General features: G+C 39.0%; 1 protein-coding gene across 13 annotated transcripts in view; it reads left to right on the top strand.

Moving 5' to 3' along the window:
• Window positions 1-22940, top strand: part of AUTS2 (activator of transcription and developmental regulator AUTS2) — a 1193236-nt gene that overhangs the window by 689250 nt on the left and 481046 nt on the right. Inside the window, exon 5 of one of the 13 annotated variants that reach the window (XM_034964281.3) lies at window positions 320-22248. The exons of the other annotated variants lie outside the window; for them this stretch is intronic. Within the exon in view, the coding sequence (XP_034820172.1) occupies window positions 320-460 (141 nt within the window). The 3' untranslated portion in view covers window positions 461-22248. Of the gene's footprint in view, window positions 1-319; window positions 22249-22940 lie in introns of those variants that run through there. 13 annotated transcript variants of the gene reach the window in all.

Raw genomic sequence — 22940 nt, 5'->3', positions numbered from 1 at the left:
CCGAGATTTCAGGGAGTATAGAAACCAGCAATTTGTGAAAAATCTTGTGTATGAAGAGTCATGATGTAGAACATTCAAACAAATTGATCACAAGAGATTTCTCAAAGCATGTCTTAGAGGTGAGCAGGCAGGCATCAATTTTAAAATTCTCTGTTATAAATGATCATAAGCTTATGTTTTTCTGTGTAAAGGAGAAATAATTTCCCAATTTTATAAAACAAATTACCAATGATGTAAAAAAAACATTTAGCACAGTATTATATCAGAGGGCATTTAACATTCTTTTGAATCATATGAGATTTTCATGTTTCCATTTCAGAGATCAGGGAAGATGTGCCTTGGAGAGGAAGCATGTCTTAAATCTGGAAATGATATGAAGAGGGATGTCAGCAACACTTCATCCTGTGCCAGTAATAGGGAGAGTTTCTTTTCTCTCGTCAAATTGCTTAAAGAATTCTAGTTCCGTTTGGTGTGGTCACTCACATTTGAATTCTAATACTCTATGTGATATAGATTCTGTTGACTACTGTTAGCGTGACCCCAATGAGAAATTAAACACTTCCCTCCTTTTCATTTGCAGTGTGTTTTAGTTTAACCTTCATTTGTTTCTCTTTTCTCCATTCCTCATCCCAATTCAGGTATCAGATCCTTTGACAATTGTTAACCTGCCCAGCTGGGATTTTTGGCATTAAGCTATGACTGTAACATTTCTACTAATAAATTAGATTTTTTAAAAGAGTGCTGCTTGCCAAGAAGCAAAGTCATTACATAGTGTGTATATGTTCAATGTATGGCTATAAAAGTCTCCTTAGCCAAACATAATAGGCAGTTAAAATAAATTTAAAATAACCGTGCTACCTCTAGATTTTAAAATTGTTAAGGTGAAGATAGGTGGTCTAATTTTACTCTATTTCCATTTTTCTTATTCACAGGGTATATTTGTTCTGTAAAACCACATATGTATCTTATAGTCTGCAGCTGATGTATTTATCTGCGTAAACACACATTTCTCCAATGGAATATTCTGTAATATCAAGCATTTCTTTTTTAGATGGAAATTAATTTTATAACAGTTGAACATCATCTTTGTCAATCAGCAGCTTTATCTACCATAAAGAACAAAAACGTACTTGGCGTGGCCTGCTTTAACTTTTGTAGTTCCTATGTTTGAACTGAACACAGGAATATTATGTGAACAAATTGGAGAATTATATAAAGAAATAAAAATCTTTTTACTATTATAGTTATCTTTACCCCATAGCTTTCAAAAAGGCATTTGAAGCAATTTAATAAAATAGGAATAACAGTAAGTACTAGATGTGAGAGGTGAGAAAACAACTTTGTAAATCACCCATCTCACGAAGTTGCGCAGAGGTTCCTGATAGCCCAGACAATGAAATAATGTGATAATTCCTATTTTCAGAAAAGATAACTAGCTCCTTATTTTGTTTTGGGTGTAGAATGGGGGAAGTGGTATATTTTTGCTAAGTTCTAAATTCTTAGGAAAATGTTCACATGGGTTTTGAGAGTCACTGTATAACTGACAATGTCCCCAGTTACAGATTTCCAGAAAATTCAGACATGGAATTCATGTTACTCATTTTAGTTCTAACCTTTGATGAAAGATTAGGGCATTAGATTGAAGCTTAAGTAAGCAAAGGCATTCTTCAGGTGATGTGGTTCATTCTAATCAGTAATTTTATGATGGTGTTCATATTCCATTCCAATGATCAAATGGACTAGTAAGCTTGAGAAATAAGACAAACTAGAGAGAGAGATTATTTTATAAATATGAAGGAGGCTAGTGAAATTTTGGTCCAGATGGAAAGCCACCCACTCTCCCAGGTCAGGACTGCGTAGATGAAGTATAAGCAAAACCGTCATTCACACTTTGAAGGTGCTGCTTTAGAGAGATGTCATTATATGTGGTGTCAGATTTTTCACCCTGTTCAGTACGGGGCACTGATTTTTAAAACCACTTATCTATATTTTTTAAATGTCTTCTGACTCATTGGATTGATTTTGTGGACCTACTGGTAGTCTTTGGATATCCCCCAGTTAATCTTTGCTTCCATGATGAGCATTTATTGAATTCTATTCTTATGCCAGGCACTGTACTAGATTTTAGGAGTACAGTAGTCAGGTTTTCCTTGCCTTCATGGAGTCTCTGGTCAAATACTTTGGTTCTTATATAGCGGTTCATGTTCCGACACGTGGTTACCCACACAGGCTTTAGTTAACATCTTCATCACCTGCTGCACATTCTCATCTAAAATGCTTATGTGAAAGTACAGTTGTAGCCACTCAGTGTCACTCACCAGTGGGGCTTTAGGTCTGAGACTTTCCGATAGCCTCTAATTATGTAAAACCATGCCTGTATTCAGGAGTCAGAAGTGATCAAAATGTTTTAGGAAGCACACCGTCAGCATAGATGTGTCAACTCAGCAGCAAGATTTTTCATTCTTTTAAAGTTACACATTTCATAAAGAAGAAGGGTATCAGTGTAAACTTCTAAATGCAGGACAAAATGCATGATTGGGGATGGAGATTGGAGTGGACTTGTTCAAAGAGCAGCAGCAAATGAGACATTAAAGGAATACATAGGAAGCCACTTCCAAGTACTTCCGTTTTTCTTTAGTTGTGATTGTGAGATGGTTCCCTACTAGTTAGAGAAGGAAAATTTTTAAATGCTTTGCTAAACAGATGATCCTTAAATTGGTCACTGTATACCGTGATGCAGCCTAATCAAAATGGTATTCCTTTGAGTGAGTGAGCCACAGAGACTCTCGCCAACCCCTTGTGCAGCTTTCTATTAACAGTATAAATACTCCATTGTTGTAAAGCAGTTTATGGTTAACAAAGCTCTGTCACAGACACGTTATCTTAGTTTTGCAGATTGCCTTTGTACATGTTATTCTCATTTCCTAGCATGCCCTCTATCCCTGCTTTGCCTGCTTAGCAAGCTCATTCTTATCCTTCAGGACATAACACCAACTCTGCAAAGTCCTCTTGAGACCCTTCTGAGCAGGTAGATGGTCCCTTCCCCATACTTACACAAGCCCTTATCTCATCTCTGTTGTCATTTGTTCACATCACTGTTTCTCCCTGGAGACTGAGTCTCTCAAGGGTAAGGACACTGTGTGCTCTTCATTTTTCTTCCCAGTGCCTTTGTAACCAGTCTTCCTGGGGGATACTCTGTAAGTAAAGGTGAATACTGTATGGTGTGCAGGTTAGGAGAGCTTAAGCCACTTCCTAAGTTAAGATACTAAGTAGTAGATAAGAGTAAAACTTAAGTGTCTTAACTCCTGTTTTTATCGGTTTTTCTGGTTTATCAGTTTATTGCTCATCTGAAAACAAGCTGTCCACATCATACTCATGCTGTTCTACCTGTCAGAGATATATTACATGGTAAATGTGAGTGATAAAGGAGGATAAGTTCTTTGTCAGAATGAGGACATTTCAGTTCTGTCATCATGCCTGAAATGCATGATTTCACATGATTTCCATGTGAAATAAAACATTGGTATAAAAGGGATATGGACAAATTTGTGGATGTTAGAACCACACCTTTTTCTCTGAATTTATTTTCTTCTCACTCCTACTTGGCATATTCCCTGTCATTGTTTGAGAGTGTGCACCAATGTCCTCATCTCAGGGACACCATTTCTTTCCCGCTATTAGAGTGTCTGGATAATGCCGTACCCTTAGTGCACTGTCCTGTTGAAAATTTGGTACATTAGTTATTTTAAGGTTTAAAAACATTGCTGCCTACATAATATTCCACCTCTTTGGAGCATTTGCATTGGAGTGACCAGTGGCTTGAAGCTCTGTATGGTGGAGTGACTGATGGTAGTTGAAGACTGCAAAAGTAGGTATCTGAGGGCTGGAAGGCATTCCTGGCACCCCTAAAACTACCCCACTGGGGGCCGTCCAAGCCTGTGATTAACAAACCCTAGTTATTTGCTAGGTAGTTTCCACATGGCATAGTAGGATATATATATGTGAGGCACAATACCGTGTTTATGTGAGAATAATATAGATTATTTGAATCTAGGCTGCAGAACCTACCTGAAAATGGGTTTTACAGTTTTGTGTAATTGCCTTTTCTTTGTGTTTGCATAGAAGGCATTGCATAGCTGGAAGATGATGGCAATTATAATTTATTATGCTGTAATTGTTACCTAAATGTTTTTGAATAAGCAAAAATCACATCTGTTTAGGAATAAGTTGCACAGCAAGAGAATTCCCTTTGAAATGAATACCGCGTTCTCATATTCTGTAACTGTACACATAAAACAACATATTTATTTCCCCACTGAGTCCATTACATTCCCAAGTCAAACTGCATCCTCTCTTCCTTTCCCATATTAAACCCTTTGATTTAATGGAGGTTTTAACTACTGGTTCTTTAGGGAATTTTCAGTAGGCTTTGCACAGATTAGGTTATTGGAAAGTATAGTTATTTGCTTGTAAAGTGGCAGTTCTGTGTCAAAATTGATTTTCTCTGGAGCTGCAACAGTAAAAAAGATAAGCTTCTGCTTTGCATCCAAAATGCCCTGATGTTCCTAGCATGATCGTTTCTCCTTTGCTTCTTGCTCAGCACCATTCGGTCACAGGCTGGTTTGGACAGGCGAATATGAGCACATGTAGCCCAGAGGACTTTGATATCCAGTGGTGATAATAGACAAGGCCTCTCTTCCATTCTGGTTGCCACTGGTCTGTGACAACCAGTGTTCCGGGCATGGTGAGAATAGTGCTGCTTCCCTTCTCCGTTAAATAGGAAATGCATAAGCCTGGAATCGTTTTGTTTGTTCCACAGAAACGTAGCAGTTGAAATAATTGCCTTGCCATGCCCAGGCTAACAGGATTTATCTTCCATTATAGATCATGAAGACATAGGCAAGAATAGTTTACTCCTCTAAATTACTAGGCTACTCACTTCGAAATGATTTCACTGTGTAAAAGAGAACAGTCCTAGCTGTGGCTTAGCCTAGAAAGGCTTTGATACCTAGAAAGATGAAGGGCAGAAGTGTATTCTCTATTTTTCTGCTCCCAGCTCATAAAATAGAATTGGAGTTTATGTAAATAGCAGATAGCCTGATTTTATTTTTTATGCCCCAGTTGCAAGTTAGGGTCTCCTTAAGATGGGTCTTAATCACTGATGTTGTGTGCTTCCATTCAGCACCTATCTATCTATTAAGTGGCATTCTAGTGGCCTCCAAGAGTTGAGTACTTTATTCTGATCAGAGTCAGCCTGGGTGACCAAGATGGGCTGTATCAATCTGTTACACCTCAGACCCACTGGAGGCCACAATCTTTGAGTGTCTTTTGGAGGATACTGTCCTATGTTGTTCTAGAATGCTGACTCCTACTGCTTAAACCTCCGTTCTCTCTCTGTTTTTATCTTAGGCCAGATGCCCTTTACAAATTTTGATTTTTTGTTTTTTGGGTTTTGTTTTTGGAGTTTGGATCTCTTAGTTTTCATCCTGAATACTGTTCCACACTGCATATTTAATCAGTTAAATCTTGGTCTCCTGGCTTTGACCATCAAATGTTACTCTATTGCCTCAACTCTATTGAGTTACTCCAACTCAACTGCTCCCACCTCAGGGTCTTTCACTACCCATTCATAGGCAGTAGCCCCTTGTTTCTCTTCTTCGTGAAACCTGAGTTTTCCTTATTGTACTTATCTCAGGCATTAATGGATCTGTGAAGAAGTATGACGTTAAGCTTAGAAGGATCAAAAACTGTGCTTCCCTATGTATGTTTCAAGTTTCATTTGTGTGACCAAGAGAGTTCATAGTATAGATTTGAAGAGTTCAATTAAGAAGCTAGGATATTAACTCATCTTAGTAATAGCCTTTTGTCTACTTCATCCATCTGCCCATCTGTCTGTCAATCTGTATACATTATTGATAACTTCCAATGTTATAAACACTGGGAATACCAAAAAAAAAAGAATGAGCCATGCACCTTTCTTTCGTAATGACTACATTAAAGCCCCAAGACATGAAGCTACTTGCTGAGCCTTGCAGCTGGCCTGTGGCATAGTGGAGACTAGAACCCATTTCTAGAGGGATCTTCCTCATACTTCCCAAGGTCAGTTCTCTTTAGGCTTTTGGGATTCCTGTCTTAGTTGTTGTAAGAGTAGATTTCGACTCATCAAACATTTGTGATTTGGAAGTATCGCATAGTTGAAGAATTGAAGAAAGCTGATGGGAACAAAGTCATTTTCAAGTTTACTTGAGCACATAGATATCATGTTGACTACTTTGCTGAATATTCAGAATCATTTATATTTAGTATAGTAAAAGTGAAAAGTATCTGTTTTTAAAATTTGGAAAACACACGAAATACAATGAAGAAAACTAAAGTAACAACCATTTTACTACTCTTTTTATGTATTTCCTTTGAGTAGATATCAAATATATTGGCATTTTCAGCATATACATACAGTTTTGTGTCCTGCCTTTTTCCCTTCAACTATATAATCAGCATCTTCCCACATCATGAGATGTGAATTTTTTGAAAACATGATAATTAATGCAATATGTTATTTCAAAGTAAAAACTTTTTATTTAACTATTGTTGTGTGTGTAACTTTATTTTCTGTGTTTAGGTTGTTTCTGATTTTTCACCCTTATCAACCATGCTGAGGCATGAACTTCCTATTAATAAATCATTGTGTACATCTGTCAGTATTTCCTTAGGATAAATTTCTTTTAGTTCTATTACTGCATCTGAGGAAATTAACATATCAAAGCTATTGATATGTATTTCCCTGGGTATACATTTTTTTTTTTTTTTTTTTTTTGAGACAGTGTCTTGCTCTGTCACCCAGGCTGGAGTTCAGTGGTGTTATCACAGCTCGCTGCAGCCTGGACTGCTTGGGCTCAAGTGATTCTCCCACCTCAGCCTCCTGAGTAGCTGGGACCACAGGTGTGCACCATAATGCCTGACTTTTTTTTTTTTTTTTTTTTTTTTTCCAATTTATAGAGACAAGGTCTCACTATGTTGCCCAGGCTGGTTTCGAACTTTTGGACTCAAGCCATCCTCCCACCTTGACCTCCCAAACTTCTGGGATTACAGATGTAAGCTGCTATGCTAGGCCTCCCAGGGTATACTTTTAACCCTGCCTTACACCACCCAGAATTCAAAGCATGGAATCCTTGACCCAGTAGCCAGAGTATTTCTTATCTTAAGTTTAGGAAAGACTACTCTGTGGTCAAATGTAGTCACAGAATTTCTTTCCAACAAAGCTGTCTACGTAGTTAACTGAGAACCATCTCCAAAGGGTTGTTCCTCTTGAGGGAGGTTTCAGAGAAGAGATGGCATTGATGTAAGTCTTGAAGAAGTTAGAGCTCAAAATATTGTGAAGAGGAAGATAAATTTTTTTTTTTTTTGATTGAGACAGAGTCTCGCTCTGTCGCCCAGACTGGAGTGCAGTGACGCATCTCGGCCCACTGCAAGCTCTGCCTCCTGGGTTCACGCCATTCTCCTGCCCCAGCCTCCCAAGTAGCTGGGACTACAGGCGCCTACCAGCACGCCCGGTTAATTTTTTTTTTTATATTTTTAGTAGAGATGGGGTTTCACCGTGTTAGCCAGGATAGTCTCGATCTCCTGACCTCGTGATCCTCCCGCCTCAGCCTCCCAAAGTGTTGGGATTACAGGCGTGAGCCACCACGCCTGAACGATGAATTTTTCTACCAGGACAAACAGGATGTTCAGAAGGAAGACATTGTTAGAACTGTACATAATCTTAGACATCATCTATCCCAGTGGTTTATCAAATATTTTCACAGACAAAACATTTTTTCAAGCCAAATCTTGTCTAGAGTACTACAAACTGATTGAAGTGAAATGTCTCCAGTTAAATCACAGTGGATGGGAGAGCTCGGAATTGAGGGTAGAACCTCCTTTGCTCAGCTTTCTTAGAGCTTCCTATGCACCTGAAAAACCCAAAGCCTCTTTTTTTGGTTTTGTTTTGTTTTGTTTTTTGAGACGGAATCTCACTTTTTTGCTGAGGCTGGAGTGCGGTGGCACTGTGTCAGCTCACTGCAACCTCTGTCTCCTGGATTCAAGCAATTCTCCTGCCTCAGCCTCCCAAGTAGCTGGGATTACAGGCGGCCACCACCACGCCCAGCTAGTTTTTATATTTTTAGTAGAGATGGGGTTTCACCATGTTGGCCAGACTGGTCTCGAACTCCTGACCTTAGGTGATACAACCACCTCAGCCCCGCAAAGTGCTGGGATTCCAGGTGTAAGCCACTGCACCTGGCCCAAAGTCTCTTTAAAAAACAAATTTTAAGTCACTCCAGTTTGAAGTTGAGGACACAGAGACAAACTGTGACTTTCCTCAAGGTCAGTCAGAAGTGATTCTGAAACCACCTTTCATTACTTTAACCCTGTCCAAAAGCAACCATTTTAGTGCTTTTATCACTAGACGTTCCCATGCAGGTTGAGAGAGATTATTTCTGTTCTGTTAGGTTATGCATTGTTGCAGTGTCCCAAGAGATAAAGTCCCAAGATATTAATGTAAGTATTAGCTTCTGTAAGATGTTACCCCAATCCATATTAACCATGTCTGGCTGAGGCATGAAGGATCTATTAAATTATATCCAGGTTCCTATTAAATCACTACACTGGCAGTAATACCTGGGCTCACCTTCTCCTTAACCCAAATTAACACATGCTGTTAGTGGTCTCAAGTCTAAGGCAAGTTCCTGAGATGAACAAGTGACTGGGATAACAGGAGAGGAGAAAATTAAAATAAATGATAGGCTGACCTTCTCACACCACTTGTGGTTTCTCAATTAACCAAAAGCCAGACAGCTCCACGTTGCTGTTCTCTCAGTAATAGGTTTCACCCTCCCATTTAATGCCGGCCCACACGGGTGCACACACAGACACACACTTTGCTAATCAGATTGGCAGCAAATAGAATTAAACCATTAAGGCAATTAAGCAATTCTTAGATAACATTTGATCAGTTCAATGAAAATGCAAATTCATTCTTCTTTTGGAGAAATAAGTTGATGGAAAGTCATTTCGTGTTCTATAATCGTCATTAACTCTTTTCCAAATAAAGATTGCAATGTTTTGGGCTTGGAGCTACACAGATGGAAATGATTTTTTTCATTTTTTGCTTCACTCTGTTCATCCTTTTGTAATGCACCATGTTTTTCTGCCTCCAGACTCTTTGGGACATTTAGGTCATCTTACCTACAATCTCTTCCTTGTGCCTCAAGGCAAACTCTGTTATTTACTCTCACACATGATGACTCATGCATTAAACACCTCCTTAGACCCTGAGTTCGGAATAGATCCTACAGCATTCTGGAATGATTTTGGTCAGATATTCATGTGTTGTAGATGCACTACTTGGCTGCTTCTCATTTCTCTCTATTCCCCACACTTACGGTTTCTCCTCTCTCACAAGCTGGTGGGGAAGAGAATGTTGCACCCAAAAATAGGTGCTTGAAAATGAGCGTGTGGTGTCTGCATTTTCATTTCTAGATTGGTATCATTGAAGCCTACGTTCCACTCTGCCACCACAGCCTGAACTTTCAGCAAGAAAATGATGAGCACCTTGCAGCCCGTGCTTCCCTCACCTGCCAAGGTGCCTTTGTGCTCTAGCTCAGGGTTTCCAAACCTGGTACATCATCAGCTGGGGACATTTGGAAATATTTATAGTCCACAGGGTTTTAATCCAGACCTACAGAATCGGTATGTCCCAGGTTTGGCTTAGGGATTTTCTTTTGCTTTTGTTTTTTTCCTTTAAAAAAAAAAAAATCTTCCTGTTTGATAATAGGGATCAGCCAGTCTTAAGTCTAGATGCCATTTTTTTTCTACATTGGAGACCATAACATGTAGTCTGATGCATGATCTGTCAATGACACAGAAATCACTTGGATCCAAAGAATTTTATGATAGCCTTGCTTATAAAGAAAAATAACACCTTATGTGGCAGGTCATTTTATAGATACACACACATGGATAGTCCACTGCATCATGCGTGTGTATATGTGTATATCAAGTGTCTTTAGAGGTAGGTAAAACATAAGAGGCAGCTGTTATCACCTAGGGCAGGGGTGTCCAATCTTTTGGCTTCCTTGGGCTACATTGGAAGAAGAATTGTCTTAGGCCACGCATAAAATACAGTAACACTAACGATAGCTGATGAGCTAGAAAAATAATAATAATAATGGCAGAAACATCTCAAAATGTTTTAAGAAAGTTTACAAATTTGTTGGGCCACATTCAAAGCTGTCCTGAGCCACATGCGGGCTGCGGGTTCCACAAGCTTGGCCTAGCTAGATATTATATTTAATGTATCTCCTTTTCAGTCTTAATAAAGTATTGCAGCCAACTCCCATCCAGCAGGACACATGGACTTGGTGTGCCTACCTGCAGGTTTTTGAGCATGAATGTAAATATTAATAGAAAAATTGTGAATGCTTCTCAGGAATGTCACCAGTGATTTTTTCCCCCAAAGAAACCTTTAATTTTGCTAATCCCTTCACTAGTACATGTTTGTAGAACACATCTTTTTGAGAATTTTTTGGGGATACTGATCAGCTACTATTAAAGCCATCAAGCCAGCGGTGCCACCAGTGTCACAAGGAAGAACGATGTTTTGGGAAGGGATTGAGCTCAGCATTCCAGGAAATATTTTTTACCTATTCGTTACTGCATGCATAGGCTTACATTTTCTCAATTTAAAAATACTTCTAAAGGGTGGGCTTTTGGGATGTAGACACATAATGTTCTCAGCAATACTGTAAAGCCTCATTAATTTGCTAAACAAATAAGTGAGATGGTAAAGGATATTGCATAGATTGTCAGGGCACGTTTAATCATCTCAGGTTTAACTGGCTCTAAAGGCAACACCTTTTCAAGCTCTTAAGAGTCTATATTTACATGGATAGTAGGTCTTCTTCCTTCATTAAACTTGCCCTCTAAGACCTTTTAGCTGTTAGTTAGAATTACATTTTGAACTTCAGGATAATTCTATATTTCTTTCTTAAAATAAATTCTTTATATGAGCATTTAGACCATAATTCAAACTGAGGTTTCCTATAAGTTCTGTGTTATATTTTATTTGTGTGCATAGTGATATTCATACCACATCTGTTAAAGTATGAAGGGAGGAAAATGTCAGCAAGTGTATTGTGTCTCTGCTCACAATAATTTTCCAATGAAAGTTCACTTAAATGAGGGATTCATATATATTAAGGACTATTGTTGGTGATTAGTACATAAAAATGTGGGTTTTTCTCATAAGTGGTTTTAAAACTTCAGACTGAGTACCTCTTTTGTTTAATTTTTGCACTTCTTGGAGGCATAAGGTATTTTAGTATGTGTGGGTCTTTTTTATTGAGTTTGCATAGTTTAGGAGTTTTTTGGCTTAAAATAAAATAGGGAAAAAAAGCTCTCTTAAAATAGTATCCTTTCTTGAACCCATAAAGTAGGGCTTTGAAAACGTGCAAATTTGTGAGGTTCTAAAGAGGGGATTTTGTGGTGTTCTTTCCAGTGCTTCCTTCCTTCCGCCCTCACCACCCTGCTGTAATCTGATAACAAATAACTTTTCAGTCAGTCAATTTAAGTTATATGTAGGCTGCAATTTTTTAAAATTTCATAATGGATGCTATTTAAACACAAACATACATTTAAAAAAAATGCCATACTAAAGTCCAAAAGGGATGGTGACAGACATTTTATTTATTTAGAGACAAGTTCTCGCCCTGTCACCCAGGATACAGTGGTGTGATCTTGGCTCACTGCAACTTCTGCCTCCCAGGCTCAAGCAATCCTCCCACCTCAGCCTCCCAAGTAGCTGGGACCACAGGTGTGCACCATGATGCCTGTGTTTTGTTTTTTGTGGTTTTTTTTTTTTTGGTATTTTTTGTAGAGGCGCATTCTCGCCATATTGCCCAGGCTTATCTGGAGCTCCTGAGCTCAAGCTGTCTGCCCACCGCACCCAGCTGACATTTTAAATATTTATTTATAGAGCTTCATTATTTGTACAGTGCCCTTAAAGCCAAAGGCATTGATTAGGCTTATAGAAATTGCAATTAGGCCATGCACAGTGGCTCATGCTTGTAATCCCAGCACTTTGGGAGGCCAACGTGGGAGGATCGCTTGAGCTGAGGAGTTCGAGACTAGCCTGGGCAACATAGCAAGACCTTGTCTCTAGTAAAAATTCAGTTTAAAAAAGTGGGCATGGTGGTGCAGGCTGGTAGTCCCAGGAGGCTAGGGTGAGAGGATTGCTTAAGCTGGGGAGATTGAGGCTGCAGTGAGCTATGATTGTGCCACTGCACTTCTGCCTAGGTGACAGCAAGACCTTGTCTCAAAAAAAAAAAAAAAAATTGTAGTGAGTCATAGTTATACTAAATGGGCTTGAATACTATAACTAGTTTTAGTGTTATAGTCATTAAAAAACACCATAATTCCAAATGGATATACCAGTTACTGCTTGCTTATCTTATGCATCCTTTTCCTCTCCTCTCTATCCCCCAAAACCACTCTTGAAATCTTCCTGTCCTTTTGCTCTTATCCTACCTGGCCATCTATCCACCATTTATCTAGTATAATTTCCATAATAAAACCACCAGCTTGCATCAGTGTGTTGGTTACTTCAAAGGTGGCTAAATTAGAGACTTTGGTTAAGGACACCAAATTCTTACCAATTTGATGGTCTTGAGGGGCAGGCTGTCTGGCTCATCTCTTTTCTATCTGCTGCCCACCTTTTACTGCCTGCCCCACTAAGCACTTCTCATCATGTCTGAGGAGAGAGTAAGTGGGTGCGTGCATGTGTGCTGCAAGTATCTGCATGGCATTCTTTTTCCTGAAAGATCTTCTTTTTTTTATTTTTATTTTTTGGCCATCATTTCCATTCTGTCCTAATATATCCTTTCTCTTTAAAAACCAGCATCTAGCCAAGGCATTGATGAAAAGTTTTCTTTGAGCTCCCTTGTGGCTGTGCAGAAGAGTTTATCCCCGAGGTTGCTCTCATTTAGGGTTGGAATCTTTGAAGATAAAATACTTCTTCCTACCTCTCACTTGAGATCAAGGAAACCTACATAAGACTCCCAGAGCAAAAGGACCCTGTAACACTTGTGCCTTGGCATTGCCATATGCTCTGTTGCACAGGAATGGGGAGGAACGGCCATCCACATGCCACCCCCACCTCCACTCGGAAATAGTAGGGGGTGACAAATGGCTGCTGCATTCTATTCTGTTTTACCAGGCTGTTTCTTTCCTGCCCTCAAGAGGTTTCTGACTTTCTGACAGCAGGGAGCTGAGGTTGATCTAGCAACGGGGAGGATTGCACCTGGATTTGCAGAAATACACATGCACATGTGTGCACGCACACACACACATACACACACACAGTGCTGCTGCAACTCCCAGAGTATCACATAATCACTCTTCTGGCTTTAGTGGTTTTCCTTTGGCCACACTCTGCTCTTGTTTGGCTTGCTAGCACAGTAATCAGAGGAAAGACAGAGACTCTTTGCACTCTAATCCCCTTGTGGGTTACAGTAGTTTCAGATAGAAGACACTCCAGAGGGTGCTATACAATTTGGAGGTTTATAAAGGCCATCTTCTGGCCCCCATTTCCCTTTAAGAAATGAGCCCCTCAATCTGCATTATACATGTTCCCTTACTGCTAGAAGGGTTTTACTGGTGCCCTGACACTCTTCTCTTCCTCACCCCTCCCAGAGCAAGAACTATAAAAACATAGTTTTTTTCTCATTTTCTTTTAGATGTATCTGCTGCCATTTATTTTCTCTCTGGTGATTGTGTGATATAGGAAGGGGAAGCATCAATGGCTTCTTTATATCCTAACCACATTCCTTGACTGGGCCCTGTTTCACATCTCTGACTCCTCTAGAGATTACTCAGCCAACATGCTGCCCCTCCTCAGCGCATCACCTTCTTGGGTCTCAGGGCTTGGCATTTTCATTCAGCCTTGCAGTTCCATGCTCATCACCAACACTGCAGACATCTGCTGCCACTTTCCTGCCTAAAGCAAGGGAATTCCTGCGATTCACACCGTGAGCAGAAGCAGGGGTCCTCTTCTACTCAGCATTATCCCAGTTTGTCTCACTCCTTTAGCCAATATCATGAAACCCTGAAACTTTATAGCAGGATGAAAACTTAAGCCTGTAGTCTAAAGACCCAGAATTATGAGTGAGGAAACTGAGGCCAGGAGAGCCATGAATGATAGTGTTTACTTGATTGCTGTTTCAGATTTCACCAGCTTTTATTGATACTTCAGCATTTTACTTAGTGGATATATCTCTTCGTGTGACTCAAAGTATCCCAGTGGAGCACAGTTAAATGCCCTGGATCCGAATTGCCACTGGAGGCCGTGGCAGTGTTGGCATCAATAGGGATCACCCATGACCTTTTATTTGGGATGTAGTAGGGGGTCTGAAGTTGGGAAAGTCTGAGGTGGTACTCAGTTCTGGGTTGAATGTCTTGTGAAAATCCTGTGAATACATCTTGCGGAGAAACACAGAGGGGAAAACTTCCTGTTGTGAGAGCAGGGCTGGTTCCCTTTTAAAAAGGTATAGGATGAATATTCCATATTTGAAATACTTGAGACCAGAAGTGTTCTGGATTTTTAACTTTTTTTTTTTTTTTGGAAATGCTCTGGTGAACATTTCCTTAGAGTGTCATGTGACACTCAAATAGTTTCAGATTTTGGAGCATTTCGGATTTGGGATGCTCAACCTATAATACCCAAAGGCTCTATTTCAGTAGAATTTATTGGTTTGCTGATTATAGCAGTGACATAGTTGCATTCTAGAGACCTTAGAAAATGCAGAAAATTTCAAGAAAAACATTTAAATTGTGCTCATAGTGAAACTGAGAGGTGACCACTCTTAATATTTTGTGGCATAAGCATTCCAGTCTTTTATCTTTCTCAAAGTTTCACATAAACTTTCTCGAAGGCCATTAAATACTTTTCCATAGCCTGATTTTTTGTGACCACATAGTATCCTATTATATTGATAATACCATAATTTACCTAACCCATTTTTATATATTTGGATTTTTTCTAATTCATCATTATTATGAATAATGATGTATCTCAGTGGTTATGACTTTGCACTGCATTTCTTATGAAAGTATTGAGTAAAAGGAAGTAAAGCCCTCTTAGAGTGTTTTGTAGGCTGTCACATTTCACTCCATAATGTCCTAGTGTTTGTTGCCACCAGTGATATATGAAGGTACCCACTGAAATGTCACACCTTTTTGGTTTTCCTTTTTAAAATAAAAAATAAAAAAGACATTTTACCATATAATATTGTTCTTATATATGATTTATTATAATGTAGATTCACATCTTTGAGTTCATAAAAATATTGGATTTGGATTCTCTCCAATTTCCCTTTTAGTAGAAAGGCTAAAGTTCGGTAAGAAATTCTACTTGGAATTTTATTGAATTGAGAAACATACTTGGATTTCTGTAACTCATGACAAGTAACAAATAAACAGTTAGCCAATTAATTAAAATATCTGTTAAAACCTTGAGTAATGCAGAGATTTAGTTAGGCAGTGTCGTTTAAAAAAATCAAACAAACCAGACCTATGCTGATCTCCTTGGAGATGACCATCAACAGGAAAGATGGACTTTAAACAGTGTATGTTGACATAGAGCAAGTTTCTAATTTTCCATCATTTCAAGGTGCTGGAAATTATATGGACATAAATGCCTTTATAATATGTGTACATCTGGTGAGTATAAATTCTCAGATTTGAGGACATTTCCAAAAAAGACTCACATACAAAGTATAAAACCAGTAAGCAATGGAATGCTAATCAAGTAATGAAGGATTCAGGAAAGAAAATAAAATTATGCCAAACCATGTAGGCCAAGAAATGCAAGTGGGGAAAAAAAAACTTAAGCTGATGTCAAAGTCAAAATAAAATGTAGAGACAAATCTCTAAATTTAATGTTTTATTTGGGAATCATAGAATCACATTTGGGGGCATGCAAACAGACTGGGTGGTCTTCAGCATGTCCAAAGAACAAAGGAAAGATTGGGGGTTTTATTAGAAAGGGAAATGTTACTTACTGTTTTGAAAGAAAGCTCATTGACCCTAGAGAAGCTTGTGGGAGCTGCCCGGGTCTGATTGGTGAGTGATGGTAGTAGATAAAACTAGTCTTAAAGTCATAGCAGGTTGTTTCAGCAGCTGCTAAGTAAAACTGGTCTTATGGTTACAGCAGGCTGTTTCAACAGCTGGGCTTGGAGAAAACTCAATTCTTGGAGCATGTGCTGTGTCTTGAGTACTTTTTCCCGCTGCTCTGTCAACTCTTCTTTAGTTGGGCATGACAAGAATGATGCAATTTGCATAATCAACTTTCACACTGAGTTTCCTATAGCCTATACAAAACATAAATATTAGTGTTTTTTTACCTTTTTACAGTTTTTATTGTATTGTCTATTGAAGTGAAACATTAAAGTTATCAGAATAGAGAAACATTTGCCTATCACTACACATTGAGAAGATGCTGTAAAGAGACTTGAACAAACACTGGGCAGTATGATGCGTAGAACTTTCAGTCTAATTTTTACAAGAAAAAGAAAAGAACTGTGCTAACCATTTTGTTCATCAATATAAACTCAAGTAATGAGGTTAAATTGTAGTTCTTTGCAGAGTGCCTGGCCACCAGGTCCATAATCGCTGGAGGTTTGATTAGATATTGAGAAAGAAATCTGCAAACCTTGGCAAAATCTGCTGCATAATTCCAAGACTGCTGGTTCTTAAATTTATCTCCATCAAAACACAGATGTCCTGTGAACTGGACTAAGCCATCTCACTATCTATAATCAAATTATTGCTTTCTTTTTTTTTCCCACTGAAAGATCGAAAAAGAAAAAATGGGTAAAAATTCTTAGATAACTGTTTTTGTAATGTGTATTTTTGTTGAACCTTGCCTCATTGTATAATCAAGTAACAAATATGAATAGAAAATACTATTGACTATGGATGGTACTTAGCTCAACAGCTTATTTTGAAGAGGAAACCATCATGTTTTTAAATATGAAACATAATCATGTACTTTACGAATAAAATTGTTCCTATTTCTTACAACAAAATTGAACATTTCAGGATTTAATGGTGTTCCATAGCCACTAGCACGCAGTAGCTCATAATTTCAAGGTGTTTGACCACATCGGTCAGTTTGAAAATCATACCTGACCATCACTATTGAACACCTGAAGTGCAAGCATCCATGATGGAGACTGGAGCTGTCCATTGGCTACTGCCTTTCAGACTAGGGGTGGCAAACCTGACCCTTTGTTATAAAAATGAAAACCCTCAAACGTGTTCTTGTCCTCACGAAGATTTTTGTCTCTACTGAAATGCCTGTAGGCAGTTTTTGGAAATTATAGCTAGTGTGCTCACTAAAGTTTTTCTTATGTGCCAGACACATGCTCTAGCTTTACATACAATAGCTGTAAACCTCACACAACCTTGTAAGGTAGAGAGCATTATTATCTGTATTTTATTGGTAGGGAAACTGAGAGGCTAAGTGCCTTGGCCAAGATCACCAAGTTATGAAATCACACGAAAGGAGAGCCTAGATCCCTCTACCAGCACTCCTTCCTCTATATGCACTGCCTTGCAGTAATCAAGACTTCACTAAAAGCAATTTCAGACCTCTGCAAATGTTTGAACAAGAGCTCTGTTGAAATGCCATAAAATATAGGATATAACCTTAGCTTTGAAACATTTTGAGGGGAGTTACCAACTTAAAAAAAAAATGTTTACCTTTGAGCATAACCACATCCGAAAGAGTCACAGAGCTAGTCACAGAATGTACCCCTCGATAAGTAAACAACATAACCTGTTGAATAAGTAAGTAGTTTAGTCTTCTCTGCCTGCATGTTGCTAAAAATAACTTTTGCTTTGGTATAGAAGTTTTGAAAGTTGTGTAGTTCAATGAATATTTGTTGACAGTGATTGAAACTTACATTGTTTCTCTCATGCTAATCTTGCCAAGCTTTGGTGGTCTTCAAGTATTTGAAACAAGAAAGGGCCAGGCCAGAGCCCTCGTTTTCAGATATGGGACAACAACCAGGCTTTCTCCATTTGAAGGAAGAGGAAAGAGATAAGGGAATTGTTGCAGTGAACCCTGTGGGCCCCAGGAGTTATAACAATTGTTTTCTAGGACATACCCATTTCACTCTTCTTAATTTTCTGCCATCAGCATTTCTGGGGATGTACTAGGAAAATGGAAGGAACATACCCAGCTTCCAGGGTTTCAGTAGTAAAGTATAGACTAGTTTAAGAGCAAACTGATTAGATCACTTCTACTCCTATGATGTCCATTTCTCATATAAAGATAAGCTGAGAAAGGTTTATTTTAAAATTAAAGCTAGTTGTTTAAAAGTGCCACTAAAGTTAACTCATGGATTGCCCTAAGGTATTGAGCTGTGATTATAAAAAAATGTTTACCAAATATTGTCACTATGGCTCTTATGTAGTGAAGAGAAGAATTTAGCCTTAAATTAGTTAAAATGTGCAAACCGTTTAGAACAGTGCTTAACATATACTAAGTGCTCCATAGGTATTACCTATGCTTTAGAACAGTAGTTCTCAACTGGTGTACCACAGCACAAGTATATCTTTATCCTTTCTCAGACGTGTGCCGAAACATCTATGCACATACTAATTTTTTTTTGTATAGCCGAATATGTAGGTGAAGTGCACACTGATGTTTCACTTGGCTGAATAAAATAAGAGGTGAGAGACACAGTGTAATGTCAAGTCTTTGCTTACCAGAGTGAAATGGGGCATCGCCTTTTGGGTCTATAGGGGTGCACTGAGCAGTCCTGTTAAAAAGGCACATGTTCAAAAAGACTAATCAGGTGAGCAGCATGTTAATTACCACTGCTTTTAAGAACACTGGAAAGGCAAGTGCTTATATGGTAGTAGCAATTACATTGTAATTACTGTGACTTAGTTATAAGTTTTTGAACCCCTTTTGTATTTCAAATTGCCCTGTACATACAAAGTGGGTCAGAACCATCAGTTAAGAATTAGTGGGGTCAGTTCCTGTCTGTAGCTATTAAAGTGATTTATTTATTGTCTTATAACATTATACTATATTAATTTACACATAGCCTTGGAAAAACTCTTTCTCAGACTTCTAGGCCAGAGTCTAAATACATTTATGAAACTTCTCAGGACCAGGTTTTGATAGTGCGGAGATCAGGGAGAGCCTAAAATCATAAGACTTCTCTAATAGAGTTAGGTCATTAAAGAATATGAATATATGAAGAGTAGGGCATTAGAGACAACATTCTATACCTAACATTTTGGTCCAAATCCTATGAAGGTTTCTCACATAGAAAGCTGCCTTTTTGCATGTACTACAGCTTGTGTCTCTAATATCCTTTCTGTACCAATACACACCACATATCTGATTATTGTTCAAATACTCCTCTTAACTTACCAATGAAAGCTTCAGATCACTTAAAGAGATTGCAGATACTATAGTGAACATAGTAGAAAATCATTATTCTATTGTATAGTAAAACCCATGAATTACATCTAAAATGTTACTACTGTTTTTATGTAGTCTTTAAAAAAAGAGATTATTAAGGTTTACAATTATAGTAAAACTTATTAAGTAGGTGCATCAATAGGAAAAGAAACCATTATCCTTTCAACCCAGTCCTATTTCATAAATAGCACATCAGCGCTTCAGTGATTAAGAAACATGGCTCATCTTTGCAGCATGTTGCTTTTATTACTTTTTGCCCACGGACCTAAGAGGGGAGAGGTAAAGTGATAGAGGAAAAAGCTCCAAGGCAAATCAAGTTCACATATTTTTATTTAAGGATTCTAGGAACTCGAAGACTGAATCAAAGTTGTTACTTAGTTTTTCACTGGAATAATGGCTCTATTTCTGTAGTAGAGTGAGTAGAAGGTTAATGGTATCTGCCATTGATGGTTTACTAACTGGTTAAATAGCTGATTGAAATGTGGTAAAGGGAGATGAAAACAAACTAAAATTTTTTTTTTTGGCCCAGATTTTCACGTGTAGATGCCATGAAGCTTTTGATTGTGGGTCTAAAGACAAACTGTGACAGTGATTGGAGGCTTCTTTTAGGGGTCGGGAGATATATGGAAGGACAAGGAGGACAGAGGAATTCAATCTTCTATGCAGTCTCTGCACCTGTTCACTAAGAAATAAGTCAGCTGAGGCCGGACGCGGTGGCTCACGCCTGTAATCCCAGCACTTTGGGAGGCCAAGGTGGGCGGATCATGAGGTCAGGAAATCGCGACCATCCTGGCTAACATGGTGAAACCCCGTCTCTACTAAAAAAATACAAAAAAATTAGCTGGGCGTGGTGGTGGGCGCCTGTAGTCCCAGCTACTTGGGAGGCTGAGGCAGGAGAATGGCGTGAACCCAGGAGGCGGAGCTTGCAGTGAGCAGAGGTCGAGCCACTGCACTCCAGCCTGGGCGACTGAGCGAGACTCTGTCTTAAAAAAAAAAAAAAGAAAGAAGTCAGTTCAGTCCAGGCAGTAGACTTCGGGGTGGGCCTTGATGGACCATAAGACCTTTGCTGCCCTGTGACTTCTCCCTTAGTTCTCAGTCTGTTCAGAAAACAATTTGCAACAACATCAGAGAGAAATAGAATGCAAAACACAGCTCCCTTTTGATGAATTGGCTCCTGGCTCGGCCTGCAAAAGATAACATGGTTTTTCCCTTAGAATACTTGTCATGCCAAAATGATGGTATCGTCCTACTGGGGTTTTTAAATGTTAATACAAGTAAAATAAAATGGATTTTTTTAAAAAATGACAAGCGTTTCTTAGTTCGGCTCTCTTGGCTTTTGTTTAAAACTGAAGATCACTAAGCCTAGATTTTTGTGTCTCCAGTTTAAAAAAAAGTAAATTTCAAAAGCAGTACCTAGAACTCTCCCTCTCCATAGGCCTGTTGTGAGATGCCTATGTCGCTATAAGTGTGCTTCAATCTACCAGCTTTCCTAAAACAGGTTGATGGCTTAGTGGATAAAGATGGGACTTACAAAGCCTATTGATTCTCTTATTGTACTCATTTGTAGAATGGGAATAGCAATGGTACATGCTGATCTTACATGATGTGAGGATGTGATGAAATAATACATGGAAGGTATTGAGACTACTGTCTGGGTCATAGCAAGCAGTTTTGCCGTTATTATATTTGTCATGACAGTTTTGCCATTATTATTAACCCAATAATAATGTCGTGTCCCCTTTCTCCATTCTTGTCTCCCAAAGATGTCACACATTCATTATTGCCAAAAAACATTTTTAAAGCTTTCTGTTTTTCTGGTACTTGCAGTGTGGCTGACGCCAGTAGGGTATAAGTCCTCTGAGAATGGGTGCTGAATTTTGTTCCCAAGGCCTATGGGGAAATCTCTTTTTGTTGTTGTTTTTGTTTTGTTTTGTTTTTTGTTACAGTCTCGTTCTGTCACCCGGGGTGGAGTGCAATGATGCAATCTTGGCTCACTGCAACCTCTGCCTCCCGCATTCAAGCGATTCTTGTGCCTCAGCCTCCCTGATAGCTGGGATTACAGGTGCCCGCCACCACACTTGGCGAATTTTTTTTTTTGAGACGGAGTCTCGCTCTGTTGCCCAGGCTGGAGTGCAGTGGCGCCATCTCTGCTCACTGCAAGCTCCGCCTCCCAGGTTCACACTGTTCTCGTGCCTCAGCCTCCCAAGTAGCTGGGACTACAGCACCCGCCACCACGCCTGGCTAATTTTTGTATTTTTAGTAGAGATGGGGTTTCGCCGTGTTATCCAGGATGGTCTTGATCTCTTGACCTCGTGATCCGCCCGCCTTGGCCTCCCAAAGTGCTGAGATTATAGGCGTGAGCCACCGCGCCCGGCCACACTTGGCCGATTTTTGTATTTTTAATAGAGATGGAGTTTCACCACATTGGCTAGGCTGGTCTTGAACTCCTGACTTCAGGTGATCCACCTGCCTCAGCCTCCCACAGTGCTGGGATTACAAGCGTGAGCCACCACACCCCGCTGGGAAATATCTTAAAAGAATCAAAATAAGAAAGTTACTCTACTTAAATCGTGTGCTTTTTGTGTGTGTGATTTATGGTAATCTTACCATGGGGTATCTGATTACTTTAGAAAGATCCATTTAGCTTATTTTTTTCTTCTTTGGGTTATTTTTTTCTTCCTTCCATTTGCACAGCCTCCCCCCAAATAAAAAATAAAGATATAAACTCTATCTTCTCCCTCTTGTCAGTTTAAGTAAAAAGAACTTTTGCTTCCATTTTAATAATAGAATTTGTGTGTATATAATATAGGCAGTGATTTGGCCTCAAGCTGAGTTTAGATTTGAAAAGATGAGACTATTAAAGCTTGTCAGCCAGCTCACAAACCACTTAAGTATTTCTGATCTGACAGGATGTGGGGTGGAGTTCTTTTTCTTTTCTCCACCAACACCCCTCACAATTAAAATAAATCAGATAAAATAGACACTGTGAAGGTGGGACCGAAAGTAGGTGATAGGAAAGGGTGGCCCCACACCAGGACCAGTACATATGCAGAAATTCCGTCCAAAGTACTTCAAGGGTCTAGGACAGTGCTGTCCAGTACAACTTTCTGTCACATTGAAAATGTTCTGCATGGCCCAACAGAGTAGCCACAAGTCACACGGGGCTGAAGGCAGATAGTGTAACTAGGATTTGAATTTTTAATTTTATGTCATTTTAATTTAAATAGCCACAGGTAGCTAATGTCTTGAACAGTGTAGGACTAGAAAAAATAGATTTTGACACACATTCTCATGTATGAAAAACTGCCAAAGAGCATCAGATTGCTCTAGTTGTGGAAGATTGATTTGGGAGTAAAAGAACGTCTAAACTGCTATCCTGTGGAAGAGAAATAGATTTCTATTTTGTTGT

The sequence above is a fragment of the Pan paniscus genome, chromosome 6 (assembly GCF_029289425.2).
Source record: "Pan paniscus chromosome 6, NHGRI_mPanPan1-v2.0_pri, whole genome shotgun sequence".
NCBI classification, from domain to species: Eukaryota; Metazoa; Chordata; class Mammalia; order Primates; family Hominidae; genus Pan; species Pan paniscus.
The sequence above is the reverse complement of the archived record's forward strand: the minus strand, read 5'-3'. Positions and strand labels throughout refer to the sequence as shown.